The sequence below is a fragment of the Pogona vitticeps genome, chromosome 4, assembly GCF_051106095.1.
Source record: "Pogona vitticeps strain Pit_001003342236 chromosome 4, PviZW2.1, whole genome shotgun sequence".
NCBI classification, from domain to species: domain Eukaryota; kingdom Metazoa; phylum Chordata; class Lepidosauria; order Squamata; family Agamidae; genus Pogona; species Pogona vitticeps.
The window spans coordinates 11157082-11175957 of record NC_135786.1 but is presented as its reverse complement, the minus strand read 5'-3'; the positions used below and the strand labels follow the sequence as shown (position 1 = coordinate 11175957).

The following is an 18876-nucleotide window of genomic DNA, read 5'->3' as shown; positions in this document are numbered from 1 at the left end:
AATGGAGTAGCCCTCATAGTCAACAAAAGAGTGGGAAAAGCTGTAATGGGATACAATCTCAAAAATGATAGAATGATGTCAATACGAATCCAAGGCAGACCATTCAACATCACAATAATCCAAGTTTATGCACCAACCAGCATTGCTGTGGAGACTGAAATTGAACAATTCTATGAAGATTTACAACACCTTCTAGAACTGACACCAAAGAAAGATGTTCTTCTCATTCTAGGGGACTGGAATGCTAAAGTAGGGAGCCAAGAGATAAAAGGAACAACAGGGAAGTTTGGCCTTGGAGTTCAGAATGAAGCAGGACAAAGGCTAATAGAGTTTTGTCAAGAGAATAAGCTGGTCATCACAAACACTCTTTTCCAACAACACAAGAGGCGACTCTATACATGGAAATCACCAGATGGGCAATATCGAAATCAGATTGATTATATTCTCTGCAGCCAAAGATGGAGAAGCTCTATACAGTCAGCAAAAACAAGACCTGGAGCTGACTGCGGTTCTGATCATCAGCTTCTCATAGCAAAATTCAAGCTTAGACTGAAGAGATTAGGAAAAACCACTGGGCCACTCAGGTATAATCTAAACCAAATCCCTTATGAATACACAGTGGAAGTAAAGAACAGATTTAAGGAACTCGATTTGGTGGAGAGAGTGCCTGAAGAACTTTGGATAGAGGCTCGTAACATTGTCCAAGAGGCAGCAACGAAAACCATCCCAAAGAAAAGGAAATGCAAGAAAGCAAAGTGGCTGTCCAACGAGGCCTTAGAAATAGCAGAGAGGAGAAGGGAAGCAAAATGCAAGGGAGATAGGGAAAGTTACAGAAACTTGAATGCAGACTTCCAAAGAATAGCAAGGAGAGACAAGAGGGCCTTCTTAAATGAACAATGCAAAGAAATAGAGGAAGATAACAGAAAAGGAAAGACCAGAGATCTGTTCAGGAAAATTGGACATATTAGAGGAACATTTTGCGCAAAGATGAACATGATAAAAGACAAAAATGGGAGGGACCTAACAGAAGCAGAAGACGTCAAGAAGAGGTGGCAAGAATACACTGAGGAATTATATCAGAAAGATCTGGATATCCCGGACAACCCAGATAGTGTGGTTGCTGACCTTGAGCCAGACATCCTGGAGAGCGAAGTCAAGTGGGCCTTAGAAAGCCTGGCTAACAACAAGGCCAGTGGAGGTGATGGCATTCCAGTTGAACTATTTAAAATCTTGAAAGATGATGCTGTTAAGGTGCTACATTCAATATGCCAGCAAGTTTGGAAAACTCAACAGTGGCCAGAGGATTGGAAAAGATCAGTCTACATCCCAATCCCAAAGAAAGGCAGTGCCAAAGAATGCTCCAACTACCGTACAATTGCACTCATTTCACACGCTAGCAAGGTTATGCTCAAAATCCTACAAGGTAGGCTTCAGCAGTATGTGGACCGAGAACTCCCAGAAGTTCAAGCTGGATTCCAAAGAGGCAGAGGAACTCGAGACCAAATTGCTAACTTGCGCTGGATTATGGAGAAAGCCAGAGAGTTCCAGAAAAATATCTACTTCTGCTTCATTGACTATGCGAAAGCCTTTGACTGTGTGGACCACAGCAAACTATGGCAAGTTCTTAAAGAAATGGGAGTGCCTGACCACCTTATCCATCTCCTGAGAAACCTATATGTGGGACAGGAAGCAACAGTTAGAACTGGTCATGGAACAACTGAGTGGTTCAAAATTGGGAAAGGAGTACGGCAAGGCTGTATATTGTCCCCCAGCTTATTTAACTTATATGCAGAATACATCATGCGGAAGGCTGGACTGGAAGAAACCCAAGCCGGAATTAAGATTGCCGGAAGAAATATCAACAACCTCCGATATGCAGATGATACCACTCTGATGGCAGAAAGTGAGGAGGAATTAAAGAACCTTGTAATGAGAGTGAAAGAGGAGAGTGCAAAAAACGGTCTGAAACTCAACATCAAAAAAACTAAGATCATGGCCACTGGTCCCATCACCTCCTGGGAAATAGAAGGGGAAGATATGGAGGCAGTGTCAAATTTTATCTTCCTGGGCTCCATGATCACTGCAGATGGAGACAGCAGCCCTGAAATTAAAAGGCACCTTCTTCTTGGGAGGAAAGCGATGACAAATCTTGACAGCATCTTGAAAAGCAGAGACATCACCTTGCCAACAAAAGTCCGAATAGTCAAAGCTATGGTTTTTCCTGTCGTGATGTATGGAAGTGAGAGCTGGACCATAAAGAAAGCAGACCGCCGAAGAATTGATGCCTTTGAATTGTGGTGCTGGAGGAGGCTCCTGAGAATCCCCTGGACTGCAAGGAGAACAAACCTATCAGTTCTAAAGGAAATCAACCCTGAATGCTCACTTGAAGGACAGATCCTGAAGCTGAGGCTCCAGTACTTTGGCCATCTCATGAGAAGAAAAGAGTCCTTGGAAAAAACCTTGATGTTAGGAAGGTGTGATGGCAAGAGGAGAAGGGGACGACCGAGGATGAGATGGCTGGACAGTGTCTGCGAAGCAACCAACATGAACCTGACACAACTCCGGGAGGCAGTAGAAGACAGGAGGGCCTGGCGTGCTCTGGTCCATGGGGTCACGAAGAGTCGGACACGACTAAACGACTAAACACACACACGCATTCATTTCCCATACAGGCAAGATCCTAAGATTCTACAACAAAGATTTTTTTTATCACATATCGAGCAAGAAATGCCAGATACTTAATCTAAATTCAAAAAAAGGAAGAAGCACTTAAGATCATAATGCAAATATATCTTTGCTACTGGAGAGTATCAAAGAATTTCAGAAGAAAATCAGTCTATTCTTTATAGAATATAGCAAAGTCTCTGAATGTGTGGATCACAAAAAGCTGTGGATCAATTTGACTGTGTCTAACTCCTACTTTGGACAAGAGTCTATCATTAAGACAGAATATACTGTAAAGAACAGAAAGGTTTCCACTTAGCAAAGCTATCAGACAAGGGTGCTTTTAATCTCCCTGTATGTTCAATTTATATGCAGAATGTGTCACAAAGTAAGATAGATTAGATTTGGATACAAAAGGAGTGAAAAGGGAGTGAATTTATGATACACTGATGACACCACGTTACTGGAACAAATAACCACCTGTAGCTTGCTTGCTTATTATTAGTTATTTAGTTAATTGACATCCCACCTCTGAGGAGTTTTCAACAGCACATATAGCCTTCCATGACCTATTATCCCCTCAAAAACCTATGGGGCAAGTTCAGTTAAGAAGGGGTGACTGGCCAAGGTGTCATAGTGAGACAGAGTAGGATCTCAACATGTGGCTTGTCCATCCTCGTGTAACAACTGCAAAAGAAAGTTCTAAAGTTTTTTATAACACTTGATTGAGAAATTAATTCTTCTAGACTAAACAGCAAAAAAAAATGTGCATCTGAATGGAAGAATCCATGCAGCTTGAGAGCTTATTACCTTCTCCATACAACAATATGACTCATAAGAATAATTCTGAAACCCAACATGGTACATTTAAAAACTGGCCATGCCTCAGCATTTCAGAAATTAATAAACTCTAAATACTCCAGCAAAAAACTAAGAAATGTACTGCAATACAAACTGTTTAATTCACGAGACCTTGGCAGAGCAACACCGCAGAGTTTAAACAAATCTGCCAGCAACCCACCTACAGAAATAGCTAAGGACAGGTTACTGTGGGCCTGTATGTTCTCATTGATCCAGGTCACTAACTTGAGGTAGACTTTCTGGTACCAACAGACAAGGTCCTCTTAGGCTCCTTTTTCAGCATTCTTCTGCTAACTGCCTTCTGCTCTTCCCATTCCAGAGTATGTAAAGTCCTGCACACCTGAATCTTAACAAGTTGTTGGGAGAACCTTATGACTGGAAATTTTTACATGGCTTGGGAACAATAGCAGTGAAACTAGAAACTGACAAGGAGGAATGTGTGTAATATACAGAGGCCAACAGATATTGTGTATTGTTGGAAGCATCACCAGATTTAGATACAAAGGCACAGAATTATTCCTAAACTGATCCTTTGTGTGTCTGAAAGATACCTTATGTCTTCTATGTTTAATATCAGGGAAGATTAACTAATTAATTAAAAATATTTTTACCCCACATTTCTCCTTAAAAGGATCCAAGATGGCAACTGTAAAATTACATGCTACTAGTAATTAAGGACGTTATGCATCTAATTTCTTAAAGAAACACAAAAAAGAAGAAGCAATTAATATTAAAGACAGCAGAACCTACAAAAAAAAGGTACCATCCCTTTTAACAATTTTGTTACAATATTTGCTATGTGGGACAAGCTGTAACAATATTTGCATGATAGGCAACTCAACCTATTTCTTGACTAAAAGAAAATCTAAAGTGCTTATCCAGGTACTTTAGTCTCAATTGTAATTTCACCTGCAAAGCCAAGTATCTGAACCATGCAAATGTTCTAACAGCTAGGAAGCAAAGGTGGTATTGTTTATGGATCCTGAAGATTGCAGCTGAGCCCTGATTTAATCATGATATCTACTGTATTATTCAAATATTCCACACGCAATTGACCCCTTCACGGATTGCTGTCTTGTCGTGGCAAAGGGGCTTGAGTAATTCAGAGAAGCTATAGGCTATGCCGTGCAGGACACCCAAGATGGACAGGTCATAGCGGAGAATTCTGACTAAACACGATCCACGATGAGCACGAACTGGCAAGCCACTCCACTATCTTTGCGAAGAAAACCCCATGAACAGAAACAAAAGGCTAAAAGATATGACGCTGGAAGATGACCCCTCAGGTCGGAAGGCGTCCAACATGCTGCTGAGGAAGAGCGGAGGACAAGTAGCTCCAGTGCTAATGAAGTGGTTGGGCCAAAGCCGAAAGGACGTTCAGCTGCGGACGCGTCTGGAAGTGAACGGAAAGTCTGATACTTCAAAGAAAAATACTGCAATGGAACCTGGAATGTGAGATCTATGAACCTTGGTAAGCTGGATGAGGTCAAACATGAGATGACAAGAATAAACATTGACATCCTGAGCATCAGTGAACTAAAATGGATGGGAATGGGCAAATTCAATTCAGTTGATTATCATAACTACTATTGTGGGCAAGAATCCCGTAGAAGAAGTGGAGTAGCCCTCATAGTCAACAAAAGACTGGGAAAAGCTGTGCTGGGATACAATCTCAAAATGATAGAATTATTTCAATACGACTCCAAGGCGGACCTTTCAACATCACAGTAATCCAGGTTTATGCACCAACCACCAATGCTAAGGAGGCTGAAATTGAGCAATTTTGTGAAGACTTACAACACCTTCTAGAACTGACACCAAAAAATGATGTTCTTCTCATTATAGGGGACTGGAATGCTAAAGTAGGGAGTCAAGAGATAAAAGGAACAACAGGGAAGTTTGGCCTTGAAGTTCAAAATGAAGCAGGGCAAAAGCTAATAGAATTTTGCCAAGAGAACAAGCTGGTCATCACAAACACTCTTTTCCAACAACACAAGAGGCAACTCTACACATGGACATCACCAGATAAGCAATACCGAAATCAGATTAATTACATTCTCTGCAGCCAAAGATGGAGAATCTCTATACAGTCAGCAAAAACAAGACTTGGAGCTGATTGTTACTCTGATCATCAGCTTCTTATAGCAAAATTCAAGCTTAAACTGGAGAAAGTAGGAAATCCATGGGGTTAGTCAGGTATAATCTAAACCAAATCACTTATGAATACACAGTGGAAGAACAGATTTAAGGAACTAGATTTGGTGGACAGAGTGCCTAAAGAACTATGGATGGGGGCTCGTAACATTGTACAGGAGGCAGTAACTAAAACCATCCCAAAGAAAAGGAAATGCAAGAAAGCAAAGTGGCTGCCCAACAAGGCCTTACAAATAGCAAGAGAAGGAAAGGGAAACAAAATGCAAAGGAGATAGGGAAAGTTACAGAAAATTGAATGCAGACTTCCAAAGAATAGCAAGGAGAGACAAGAGGGCCTTCTCACATGAACAGTCCAAAGAAACAGAGGAAAAGAAATGAAAGGGAAAAACCAGAGATTCGTTCAAGAAAACTGGAGATATTAAAGGAACTTTTAGTGCAAAGATGGACATGATAAAGGAAAAAATGGGAGGGACCTCACAGAAGCAGAAGACAACAAGAACAGGTGGCAAGAATCCAGAGAGGAAGTATACCAGAAAGATCCGGATGTCCCGGATAACCCAGATAGTGTGGTTGCTGACCTTGAGCCAGACATCCTGGAGAGTGAAGACAAGTGGGCCTTAGAAAGCATGACTAACAACAAGGCCAGTGGAGGTGATGGCAATCCAGCTGAACTATTTAAAATCTTAAAAGATGATGCTGTTAAGGTGCTACACTCAATATGACAGCAAGTTTGGAGAACTCAGCAGTGGCCAGACGCTTGGAAAAGATCAGTCTACATCCCAATCCCAAAGAAGGGCAGTGCCAAAGAATGCTCCAACTCCGGGAGGCAGTGGAAGACAGGAGGGCCTGGCGTGCTCTGGTCCATGGGGTCATGAAGAGTCTGACACAACTCAACGACTAAACAACAACACACAATTTACGGCATCTAAACTGGATTCTTATCATACCTTGCCTTTTCCAACATCATTGGGCCTAACATGAGTAGGATACTACATACTGGATTCCTAGTGTGGTGTAGTGGATACAGTGACAGACTAGGCCTCTGGAGAACCAGGTTCGAATCCTCACTCAGCCATGGAAACTCACTGGGGGAGTGGAACTGGTAAAACCACTCCTTAAATATCTCACTTACTTTGAAAGCTGTATTACAATCACTGTGAGTCAATTCCAACCTTTTATAACAGAACATAAACTGGGCTTGCTTAAATACATACGATATGTTAACAGAAAGGGAACACATGGTCCAGCAAAAGAATCACACTTGCGTGAACACACCACACTCAGCTGCTGAGGCCCTGGTCTAATCAAGAAACAAGCTGCACAGTTAAGTCATTCTTACATATGAAGTATCTTACTCACATTAGGCCAAAAAGTGTTGAAAAAGGCAAAGTATGATAAAAAAAAATAATGTCAGAAAGAAAGGTGGGGCACCAAAAGCACTGTTTTTTTTATATAAAAACATCACTGTGTGAGACTTTTATTCTAAAAGATGGAAAAGAGCCACTCAACAAACTGAATTCATTCCCCCAACCGATATTATTTCTAATACCTCAGAAATTTTCACTATGTATAAGAAAGGAAAAGAAGGTACAGTATAACTAATACAATCTAAGAAATGATTTCTACCTTGAAGGGTGCTCAAATATCATTTATTAAATTAAATATAGGCTTATATCTCTAAGTGTACTGAATTTTCAGGAAAAAATGATGTGAGGTTCGTATTATGGTGGAAGAACCAAACGCTGGTTGTTTTGGAAACATGGTCAAAGTATTGCTCTGCACATATTTGTGGATACACCCTGTACAACTGAGATACTGGCCAAAAGCCTTATGGTTATCTACACCAGTGGTTCTTAGCCTTGGTGATATCACCCCTCAGGGGGCGATTTCGTTTTTCAGGGGGGTGATGGAACAAAAAGGGGCGTCGCGGGGGCAAAGGAACAGAAGGAGGTGATAAGGGGCGATGGAGGAGCCACACCACTGCCACCATTGAGGAAGTTATTGCCCCCCTCCCCACCACCTGATCCAGAGCAGCTGGTGCTGGCAGCGGGCATGGTGCCACCGGCGCTGCCACTGAGGAAGTTATCGTCCCCCTCTCCCTGCGGCGGCTGGTGCTGGCAGCGGATGTGGTGCTGCTGCCACCGTTGAGGATGTTCTCATCGGCCCCCTCCCCGCGGCTGTACCACCACTGGTGCTGCACCGCCGGATCCAGAGCAGCTGGTGCTAACAGGGGATGTGGTGCCGCCAGCGCCACTGAGGAAGTTATCATTGGCGCTGCACCGCCAAATCCTGAGCAGCTGGTGCTGGCAGAGGATATGGTGCCACCGGCACCACTGCTGCCATTGAGAAAGTTATCATCTGGGGGCAGTGGCACCACACCGCAGCCGCGGGGAGGGGGGGCGATAACCTCCTCAATGGCTCAAGGGGATGTTTCTTTTAAAAAGGTTAAGAACCACTGATTTACACCAGTTTTAGTGTGGTGGCATAAAATCACAGCAATAAATTTTTAACAGGTCACTTGTAATTCCCTCATAAGATTGTATACATCATGTGTAAACCCCTAAGGCTTAATAGTTTTATTTACCATATTCAAGCATCCTACAATTTTGCACCTACAAAAACTCAAACAAAACACAGTCCTATCATCTATAGGAGGTTACATTACCTCAAATTCTGTCATTCAACACAATTGCCCTTGAATATATTTGATGCATTCAGAACTCACAATAAGTCAGGTCATGGAGACTGACCCAAGGGCAAGCAGCATTCTGGCTCCCACTGTGAAGCAGAACCAACAGGATTGGATTCAAATCATGATTTAAAAAATTTTAAACAGATTTTTGCTGATTAAATTTTAAACATCTTTTAAAATTTTTAATTGTGACTCAAATCAATTTGATTTTTAAAAAATCCTTGATTTTTATCCATCCTGAGAAGCAGATAAACAAACCACAAATCTTTGGCCTATTGTTTGTTTAGTGTGACATGTGACATCTGAATTGAGCAACAATGTTTCTCTGGTTTGTCTTCCCAGACTAGCCAGAAAAATAATCCCACAAGAAACCATTGAACATATTTTACAACAAACTTGAGACTTGCTGCTGTTGGATTTGGGCGCCATGCTGAACATGATGTAAGTAGGGCAATTAGGCACTGAGTGCCAGCATGATAGCCTGGCCTCAATAAACTGGAATTCAGTAGAATTCACACTTGTTGTGACATGCAAACTTGGACATTAGTTTACATCATCCAGTTTATAATATGCAACACTGAGAACAGAAGACACCTTCATGCTCACAACTGAAAACAAACACAAATCAAATCAGTTTCCTTGTACAGTATAAGGCACAAAACATGCACAGACAACATCAATTAGCAACTCTGATCAGATATCACATGAAGCAAAACACATACACCAAGCCAATCCAAAAGGATGAAGTCTGTTCAGTGTGGTCTTCATAAAAGAAGGAGAGGTACTGTATTAAACTGCTTTTTAAAAGTCAGGTTTTTCTTCTTAAATGTATTTTACCTATTTGAAACTAATAAAACTTTTTCTACCTATAGCTCCTCTTAAGAGCATTATTCCAGAATTTTAAAATTCGCTGCTTACAGAAAAAGCCTCTGATTTACATTTTGGATTTATAGGTAGTTAGCAGCAACTACTCCTTAAACTTATATGCCAAATCTTAGCCCTTTTATTCACCTTCAAATTTCAAGCCGCTTCAACAGTTATATGAATCAATACTGATGAACCAGTACACTTCCTTTGGAAAATGGTCAGGATTATCCATATTGTTATTTTTACTCCACCAAACATCTCTTCAGCACTTTTGAGCACTGTGCCACTTGTGGTAAGAAAGCTTGCCACTTTACCATGCAATGCATTTACAGATTGTCCACTTAAAATTAGCTATAGAAACAATGTCTTCCCCATTTATTCACCTACTTATCCACTGTCTGTTGTGCAGCTAAGCAAAGCAGCTACACCTTTCTCCCACCTGAATCATATCCCTTCCCTCACTCACTGGAAGGGAACACTTTCAGCATCCTCCTGGAGAGCAGGTGCTCCACATTATGAAACAAGCTGATTTTTCATGTTCTTGTTAAACTGTTGGCTTAGTAACGTGGATGCATATAAAAGTCCATTTAAGATTTTAGGCATGTTATACCGACATGCCTAAGGAAGAAACACCTTCCTACACTCAAAATTCCTACAACTGTGAGCAAACTTGCAATGCAGCATGTTATCAAAAATTACAGCTTTTTTTAATACACCATTTCTTTCTAGGTGCCAAATCACAGTGGGATGCTCCTCCATATTTCACTAAAAAACAAACAAACCTGAAATTCCCAATTCTGATGTCACTGTCTGAACTTCCAGATGTTTCATCTGAAATCTTTTACTGTTGATATGCAGACAGAATGTGGGGCTATGTGCAATGCAAACTAGCTCCTCTAACACTAAGTGGTGCTTCCCCCAAAATTTGCAGCCCTCCTCTTCAGTGAAGCAGAGCTGAGAGAAGAGTTAGAAAGCCTGAATTTGATCTTGCTTTTAGAATTACCATTTTTATAGCCACTTTTTAAAATCACTTTTACTAGCATTGTTTATTTCAAAGCCGACGTTATGACTACACTTCTCCCTTGAATTGCATGGGTCCGAGCTGCATGGTTTTGGAATACCCAGATTTTAAAAAATTAATAATAAAATGCATATTCCAATAAATAAACATTCAGTAAGTACTATGCTACCATTCATGTCTAGGAAGGGGCCTGAGACAGGTGAGTCGTAGACTTACTGAGGCCTCTGTTGTTGGCAATGCGGTGGGCCCGGTTCTGATGGCAGCAGCATAACCGACCCCCTCCCCTGGCATAGCAACTCCACATGGTGTCTGGGGAGGGTACTAGGGCATGCCGAGAGACTAATACAGGTCAAGGAGGTCTGTAAGTATGTGTTAATCAACTGTTTATGATTTGCAATTATATTCTGGAGGAGCAAAAGAGTTAAACCTAGATTTTTAAATACTCCAAGGTCAGGTGCCCCTAAGCCCAGTGTTGCTGAAGGGAGAAGTGAATTTTTTAAAAAATATATAAAATAGTATGATATTCTCTGGTTATACTGTATATCACCTTGGACATCTTTTTAAAAAAGTGATGATTCATCACATTAAATAATAAAAGCAATGAAACTGCCTGCCTGTTTATTCAATTTGAATACACAGAAATTATTCCCTGACCTCAACCAAAACATGCTATTCTGAGCACAATACAAGAGCTGCTTTGGAGGGATGTGCACCTTAATCCTGTACATCCTTACTTGGGAGTAAATCCTACTGACCACAATGGGACTTTCAAGTACGGGTGAAAAGAACTGCAGTCTTTATTTCCTGCCACCAAACAGAGCATTGGGGGGGAGGCACTTTTTTATTTTTTGTGACCACATGTCCAAATGTTCTAGAAACCAAACCACAGGAATTAAGTCATGATTTGGAGCAGTTTTGTAAGTTAACAATTTTAAAGCTACAAAACCCACATTAAGATAAAAATACTGGTGGTCATGTGCAGCAGTATTTTCTTGTAACAGATTTTTTTTCTGCTGCAGTAGCAAAGTAACAGATATATTCTTTCACATTTCTGTCAGTGATGGGACATGTAAAGATTTCACCAAGCAGCTGCGTATTTCTCAGCAAACTTATTCGGGAACTTGCTTCTAGATTATATTGCAAAGTGCCTGTTGTGTTTTAAAAGCATCTGCCATGATATTTTGCTCCTCTTGATGCCTATATCATCATCACTTGTGTGATGGCAACACCGTTCAAAAAATACTCTTTTCAGGCAAAGGGAATTGTGTATAAGGACCCCATCTGTCCAGTTTAAGGTCCATCTTGTCCAGTGTTCTGTGTCCAGCAATGGACAGCCAAATCCTTTCAGAGTGCTCTCTGCTGTTTCTCTCCAGTGCTGGATGTTCAGAGGGATATATTTTTTGAAGTGCCACCTAACTATTATTATTAACTCCTGCACTGCTATATCCTCTATTAATTCATTCTTTCCTTTTAAAAGCATTTTTCAGAGCCATCTTGTGGCAAAATCCATATATTATGTGCCTCCAGTACACTGGCCCAAATTATTTGTTTTAATGCCAATGAGAATGATGGCTTCTGAAAAATAATTACCTGCAATGGAATTTGGGAGGGGGTTGAAATTATTCCCCCCAACATACCATGTCCCATTGGGCAGAGCTCTGCCTCTCTCCCCCCCTCCCCCCAGCCTTCGCCCCAACATCTGCATGCAACTCCACCCCCCTGCACACAGGGGTCTGTCGCGACCAGAACCTAATGCAATTGCTGCATGGAGGATGAAGAAGAGAGCTCCGTGCGGGGAGGAAGAGATGCGCATGCACCCATCTTAGAGGGAACCTTGAGTCTCCCAATTTCAATGTTATGCCCACAATTCTGCCCAGTATGGACCTTTGTTAGTTTTAGTAACTAGCCGGCTCAAGGTTGACTCAGCCTTCCATCCTTCCAAGGTCGGTAAAATGAGTACCCAGCTTGCTGGGGGGGCAATGTGTAGCCTGTATAATGAAACTGTAAACCGCCCGGAGGGTGCTTGTAGCACTATGGGGCAGTATGTAAGTCCAAAAATAAATAAAAATAAAATAAATCATATTCCTTAAAAACAATTTATATGGTGAAAAAAAGATTTGGGAAGAACTTTCAAGGTAGATAGGGTGACAATTTTTTTCTCCCTGGTTCTTTAATTTAAAAATAAAATGAAGAATAGGAATTACTTATTACAGAAAGCTTTCTGATGTAGTTCAAGACATCATTGAACCACAAGCACAACTGAGCTTACTATGCAGTATCTTTCAGCCCAATGCAAATACCTGTTGTTTTCTTTTATATAAAAAACAATTCGTATTTGCATTATATATATGCCAGCTTTTACAGAGGACTGACAGACAACCTTCTATGAACCTAGCAAGATCATCAACTGAAATACATAAAATCCTATCAGAAAAGTATAGTATAGCAATAGAATAGAGCAGCTTGTCTCTCTCGTGTGATAAATACATCAATGTATGTACTATGATGAGTACATTTCAAGTGAGATACTGGTTTTTCTATTGAAAAAATCCACTAAAATGAGGCACACAGAACATAGGCACTCCACTAATTTAATTAGTGAGTAATAATAAAAATGTAACTTGATGTGCTTTGTATAATAAGGCTATTTTGCTATAAGGTTTTGTACCGTGTTTCCCCAAAAATAAGACAGGGTCTTATATTAATTTTTGCTCCAAAAATGCAGTAGGGCTTATTTTCAGGGGATGTTTTATTTTTCTTCATGTACAACAATCTACATCTATTCAAATACAGTCATGTCATCTTTTTCTGGTTGCTGCACAAAAAAAAGTGGAGGGCAGGGTTTCACTTAACTGGGGCTTATTTTGGGGGTCGGGCTTATGTTACAAGCATCCTGAAAAATCATACTGTATTAGGGCTTATTTTCAGGCTAGATCTTACTTTGGGGGAAACAAGGTAGGAAGACAATAATATCCAACTATAAGTGTCACTTAAGGCTGCAGATCATCACTATCATGTGGGATACAGGTAGAATTAGCAAGAATATGGTTACGAGAAAGGCAATTTCAGATTAGTCCCTCCTACTCCACAAATCAGTATCAGCCAGAACTACAGCACTGTGAACAACTGGCAACATCTGGCAATTCTAGATGCAAGAAAGTAATATTTATATCCATTACTCAGTATGAACATGGAAAACTCAGTAAAACCAGGAAGCTAGACACCATAAATTTACCATTAATTAAGATGCCCCAGTTAAAGGTTACAAAATTAAAGGAATAAAACCTAGGACATACTACTTTTGATATAACGCGGGGGGGAAGCAGAATCAAAGTAATCTAGACTTATTAGGTTTGCATTATGGAAGCTCCTGCTGATGTTATGCTTCTGAACCAATACATGATTTTAGGTAGCATATGTGCTAAGCACTACTACAAAATGAGGTAAGGACAGAAGACAACAGGAATGTTATTTCAGAAATGCTAGTTCTGAACTATCAAACACTACAGCACAGCTTTATGTGTCACTTTAATCAAGAATAAAAGAAAACAGAGTTTCTCTCACATGATGCATGCTTTTTGTGCGTTCTCTAGCAATAGTGACAAGCTGAAACAGAAGAGAAGCAAAACAGTGCTAGGACATATGCTAGAACAAGTAATCTTTACTTAGCACATGTATGTTGCTATATGCCAGCGATGGTGAACCTATGGCACGCGTGCCACAGCTGGCACTTAGAGCCCTTTCTGCCGGCACACAAGCCATAAGTTGCCAGATCACTACCCTCCCCCCGCACACATAGCCAAACCTGAGAAGCCGGCTGCAGTCGCGGTGCTGGCACTTCAGCAGGAGGATCCAGAGCAGCTGGTGTTGCCAGCGGATCCAGAGTGGGGTCTCAAGGCACCTCCATGCCGGGATTCCCCCTTCCGCCACCACTTTCAATTCTGCCGTTGCCACTTCCGGTTCTGCCACCACCGCGGCATGCCGCCCGCTGGTCCCCCCCCCCCGCCGCCCAGTTTGGGCACACAAGCCCAAAAAGATTTGCCACCACTGCTATATGCTGTCAAGTTGTATCCAATTTTAGTACAGCACTCTGTGGTAACACAGATTTACTGCTTTTGTTTCCTAAATATTAAAATAACACTCTGCCTAGTAGTGTGTTCTTACAGGAGTTAAGCCGGCATGCTTTGGTCCTTGAAACATCAAACTCTTCACAGATATTACATCCCACACTGAAAAAAACCATCAATATTCTTGGTAAAACTATGTAACTCACAGGCCCTCTACTGGAATCCAAAGAATCTCAACTCAGAGTTGGGTTTCTAGCCCTCGTGGTTGCACATATGGATCTGAATGGGGAAACTTAGGAATGGACTAGGAACCATGAAGAAATGAACCATCAATTACAGTTTCATTTTTAATTTGCTTTGTCATGACCCACATAAGTTGTTCACCACTAAAAAGAAACATTTTAGATTATAAGTGTTGCAATGCAAACATAAGAGGCTCGTCAATCAATTCCTGAACAGCTACCCACCTAATGCCAATTATAAATAACTAGAATTTAAAAAAAAAGAATTCTTGTAACCCAGCTTTCAAAGAAGCTAATCTAGCACAAGTCTTGGATTAAACAGAAACAAATACTAACCAAAGGAAAAAAGTTTTTTTAATCCTCTATTCTTTGCTTACCTGGCGGCAACTGAAAGTTCTGAATATTTGTTGGATTCTGAGGAGGCTGAGGCAGACGAGGTGCTAAAACAGTGGGAGTCAAAGTTGCTCTGATTCCACTTGTAGTTGCTGTTGGAGTCCTTGGCAGGCTTTGTGCCACTGTATTAGTAGCACCCTTAGCCAAGCCTGTAGGGGTACCTGGAGGCGCAGGAGGCACCCCACCAGGATTAGGAGCCACATTGGGCAGGCCAGCTTGCATAGTTTGCCCGATGATCATATTACCCCCTGCAGTACTGGGCTGGCCACCAGCAGCCAGAGTCTGTTGTTGAGTTACTGTCTGCACAATAGTTTTAGGAGACTCCGACTTGATGACCTGCGTGGTGGGTGCAGCCGGAACACCAGAACCTGGCTGACTGTTCACAAGAGAGGTCTGAAGGGAAACACCAGACCCCACAGTGGCTGCAGCAACAGCTGCAGCAGGAAAAGCCCCCACGCTGATAGTCGAATTGATCACAGTACTGCTCCCATTCTGGGTGGCTGCAGCCACCGAGGGTCCCGCCGTATGAATGGGTGGCCTCACCAATGCTACAGTTGGCCCTCCAGTCCCAATGCTTGGGGGTTGTTGTGATGAGATCACGGTAGGTGAGGGTGAAGAAGTGGAGGACACCCCAGTGCCAAGGAAAGAAGTCTGGATGACAGTATTTGAAGCAGATGGCAATACGGCATTAACAGTATTGACCTTCCCCATATTTCCGGGTCCGTTGTTAACAAGAGGGGTGACAGCAGGAACAACGGCAGGGTTTGCCGTTACAGGAGTGGCTGAGAATGAAGTATGAGAATTCATCACCACATTACTTCCATTCAAAGTTTGCACTGCTGTGGTCCCAATTTTACCATTCCTGGTAGATAAAGCTGTTGCCATGGTACTGATGACCACTGATTTGCCCTGGCTGAGGGTCCCTGGGGTGACAGCAGCTTCAGATCCACCTTGAACATTTGCAGCAGTGCTGGTGCTAGTTGTGGTGACCCCATCCAAAGCTGAACCCTGGGTCCTCGCATTATGATTGATAACACTCCCTTGTACTCCACCAGCTCCTGTAAATAAAACAAATGAGGTTAAATGGCAAGAACAACTAAAAGAAGAGAAAACACAAATGGATCTACATCTGGGCAGGCCAAAGAGAAACCACCTTTAGCCAAGCCGTTAGTATGAAGCAGAACATAGAGATTAAAAAATATTATGCTCTCTTGGATAAGTTAAGGAGCTCAGTCCACTGTTCCTCAACAGTTGCAAGCAATGGTACACTGAATGACCAACCAAAGTCTTCAATGAATACCACCCACCCAGCCCATTTTACCTTGAACAGGTATAAGGTAAGAAATAAACTCATATGAGGGCAAAGTGTGTTTCTTTTCTTCTTATTGGACACCACAGCACTGTATTTTATAACATCATATTGTGAGCCTACAACTGCTATGGGGGAGGCAGACTAAGAAAGCAAAGAAGGGGAAGTCCTAAGGCCTCTAACCCCTCCACTTGATTCCTGATCTACTATATCAAAATCTATTGACTGTGTGCTTCCAAGCTAATGGAACAATCTGAAAAAGTGGAGCTGAACAAGAACTGTCAGACTAATGATACACAGAAAGAGGTTGCAAGGCAGTGTGAGAGGACTTCATCCTCCCTCTTAAACACACACACATTAAACCCTGCTGTTCTGATTGCTGCTTCTACAAAGGAAAACAAATACCAACAAAGGTGCTTGTTTTGCACCCAGAAAATCTACTGTTCGTAGTAAAATCTAGTGCTGTGACTTACACCACTCTGGCTCTCCAGCCCTGCATTTTTGTACGCACAAACAGAAGGACAGTAACCAGAAAAAATAGTGTCAAAACAAAACAAAACAAAAAAAGAGCTGGGGAAGTGTTCTTCCAAGATTCCCTCCACTAACCTGGTATTAATATTTCATCGAAACTGAAGTGTGGGGGGCTTTATACAGGGACAAGGCAGAACACAAACCGTACCGGTTTAGAGGAAAGGAATCACTACTGGATTTCCGCCCCCCCTAAAATGCCCCCTACCTATGCAATGAAAGGCCAGACTGTTTTGCTAGGAACAGGGAAACATTTACAGATGGACTGTCATCTCTCTCAAACCCACATTAAAGAGGGTTTACACTTTGCATGCCAAAGCCTAGCATATTGTTTAAGAAGAAGAATAGCAGAAGATTGGAGTATAACACCTACAAGGGAAAGAAAGCAGACAAATAGACGAACATTTCAAGTGAGATAATTTTAAAAAGGGTTCCTGACCCTCAAGTCCCCCATCACTTCCTCTTCTGAGGGGAAGCTGGTGTTGTGATTAATAACATTCCCCCCTCCTCAGACTTCAGCAATAGAGAGTGGGGAGGGTAAAGAGGAATTCAGACAGTTACAGAAAAGCATTATATACAGGGAGGGCAGAGGACTCTCCCCTGTAAACAACACAATTTCTCATTTCTACCACAGGGAAGGGGGGAAGGCGGTGGAAAGGAAGGAAAGGAGATACAAAAGTCAAATGATAAGAATCCCTCTTGGTCCTCAAGAGCACCCCAACTGCTCCCGCTATCAGGAGACTGGAGCATGACATAATTGAAAGCAAATACTGATATGATGAGGGAACCATGAGGAAGAAACCTGCCCCCCCGACACACACACACACACACACACGCACAGATAACAACATAAACCTCAATCCATTTTCACTCCACATGCATTAGGGGAAGGAGGGGAGAGTGTCCTAGCCAAAAATAGTGTGCTGAGGTGGGGTGGGGGGGTGTCTGGCATTCTAGGAAGGCCTCCCTTTGCCTCCCCACCCCCCATGCCACCCCCTCTGCCCAGTCCAAAACAACAAGGAAAAGAAGAAGATGCGGGAATAAGGAAGGGGGGGTAAGAAACGGGGAGGAAAGAGAGATGAAGGAGAGAGGCAAGTAGTCGTGGCTGGGGAAAGGGGGGGGGAGGCAAGAAAGGGAAAGGAGGGAGGCCCCTGTTCCTGAGGAGAAGGCAGCAGCCCCCCCTCTTTCCCTCCCTCCCTCCCCCCCCCTTCGCCTCGCCAGGTTACCTGGCTTGGTGATCTCTGGGCCACTGAGTCCCATCTTGGCGGCGGCGGCGGCGGTAGTCGTGCTGCTGCTGCTGCTGCTGCTGCTGCCGCCGCCGCTGCTGTTGCCGGTGGTACCGCTGCTGGGGCTCTCTGTTTGGACATTAGCATTGCCTCCTACTACTACTCCTCCAGGGCTAGGGCTTGGGCTGCTGCTGCTGCTGCTGCCGCTCACAACATGGTTCCCCAGCAGCCCCCCAGCGGCCCTGAGGGGCTCCTGCGCCCGGTGGTGCTGGTGGTGGTGGCCCGAGGCCGCCAGCTGGGACTCCAGGGAGCCGACCAGGTCGCTCACCACCTTCTCATCCACCTCAGCGTTCAGGAAAACCTCATCCAGCAGATCCGAGCCCGCCGCCATCTTTTTTTTGGAGGGTTCCTGTGAGCGGCTCCCGCCCGCCCGCCGGGCCCCCCCTCCTCCCTTCACTCCTCCCTCTGCCCTCCTCCTCCTCCTCCTCCACCGCCGCCTCCTCCTCCTCCTTCTCTCTCTTCCCCCCCCTTTCCCTCACTCAGTCATTTTACACATACACGATCTCCCCCCCCTCCCGCCTCTGTTTTCCCCACTGAGCATGCGCCCCCGAGCGCTCAACGACGGAGCGGGGAGGGGGGGGGGTCAAGCCTTCACATCAGCGGCCGGAGAGGGATTCCGCCGGCTTCTGATTGGCCGCCGGCTTGTTATAAAAGCTCAGGCAAATGGCTGCGAGCGCTTAGTGAGGGAACGGGCGGCGGCAGGCCCGGCTGTGGCCTAGTAATGGAGGGGGGGGGGTGGCAGCGGCGGCGGGAAGTCGCGAGGCGGGAAGTCGCGTCGAGGGCCGAGCTCAC

General features: G+C 43.3%; 1 protein-coding gene across 3 annotated transcripts in view; it reads right to left on the bottom strand.

Annotated features, from left to right (window-relative positions):
• TAF4 (TATA-box binding protein associated factor 4) overlaps nt 1-18471 on the bottom strand; it is an 89439-nt gene extending 70968 nt beyond the window's left edge. For all 3 annotated transcript variants that reach the window (XM_072996782.2, XM_072996780.2, XM_072996781.2), the window contains exons 1-2: nt 18025-18471; nt 14946-16019 (exon numbers count right to left, since the gene is read on the bottom strand). In XM_072996782.2, coding sequence (XP_072852883.2) covers nt 14946-16019; nt 18025-18415 — 1465 coding nt within the window. In that variant the 5' untranslated portion in view covers nt 18416-18471. The remainder of the gene's footprint in view (nt 1-14945; nt 16020-18024) is intronic.
• Between the last annotated feature and the right edge of the window lie 405 nt (nt 18472-18876).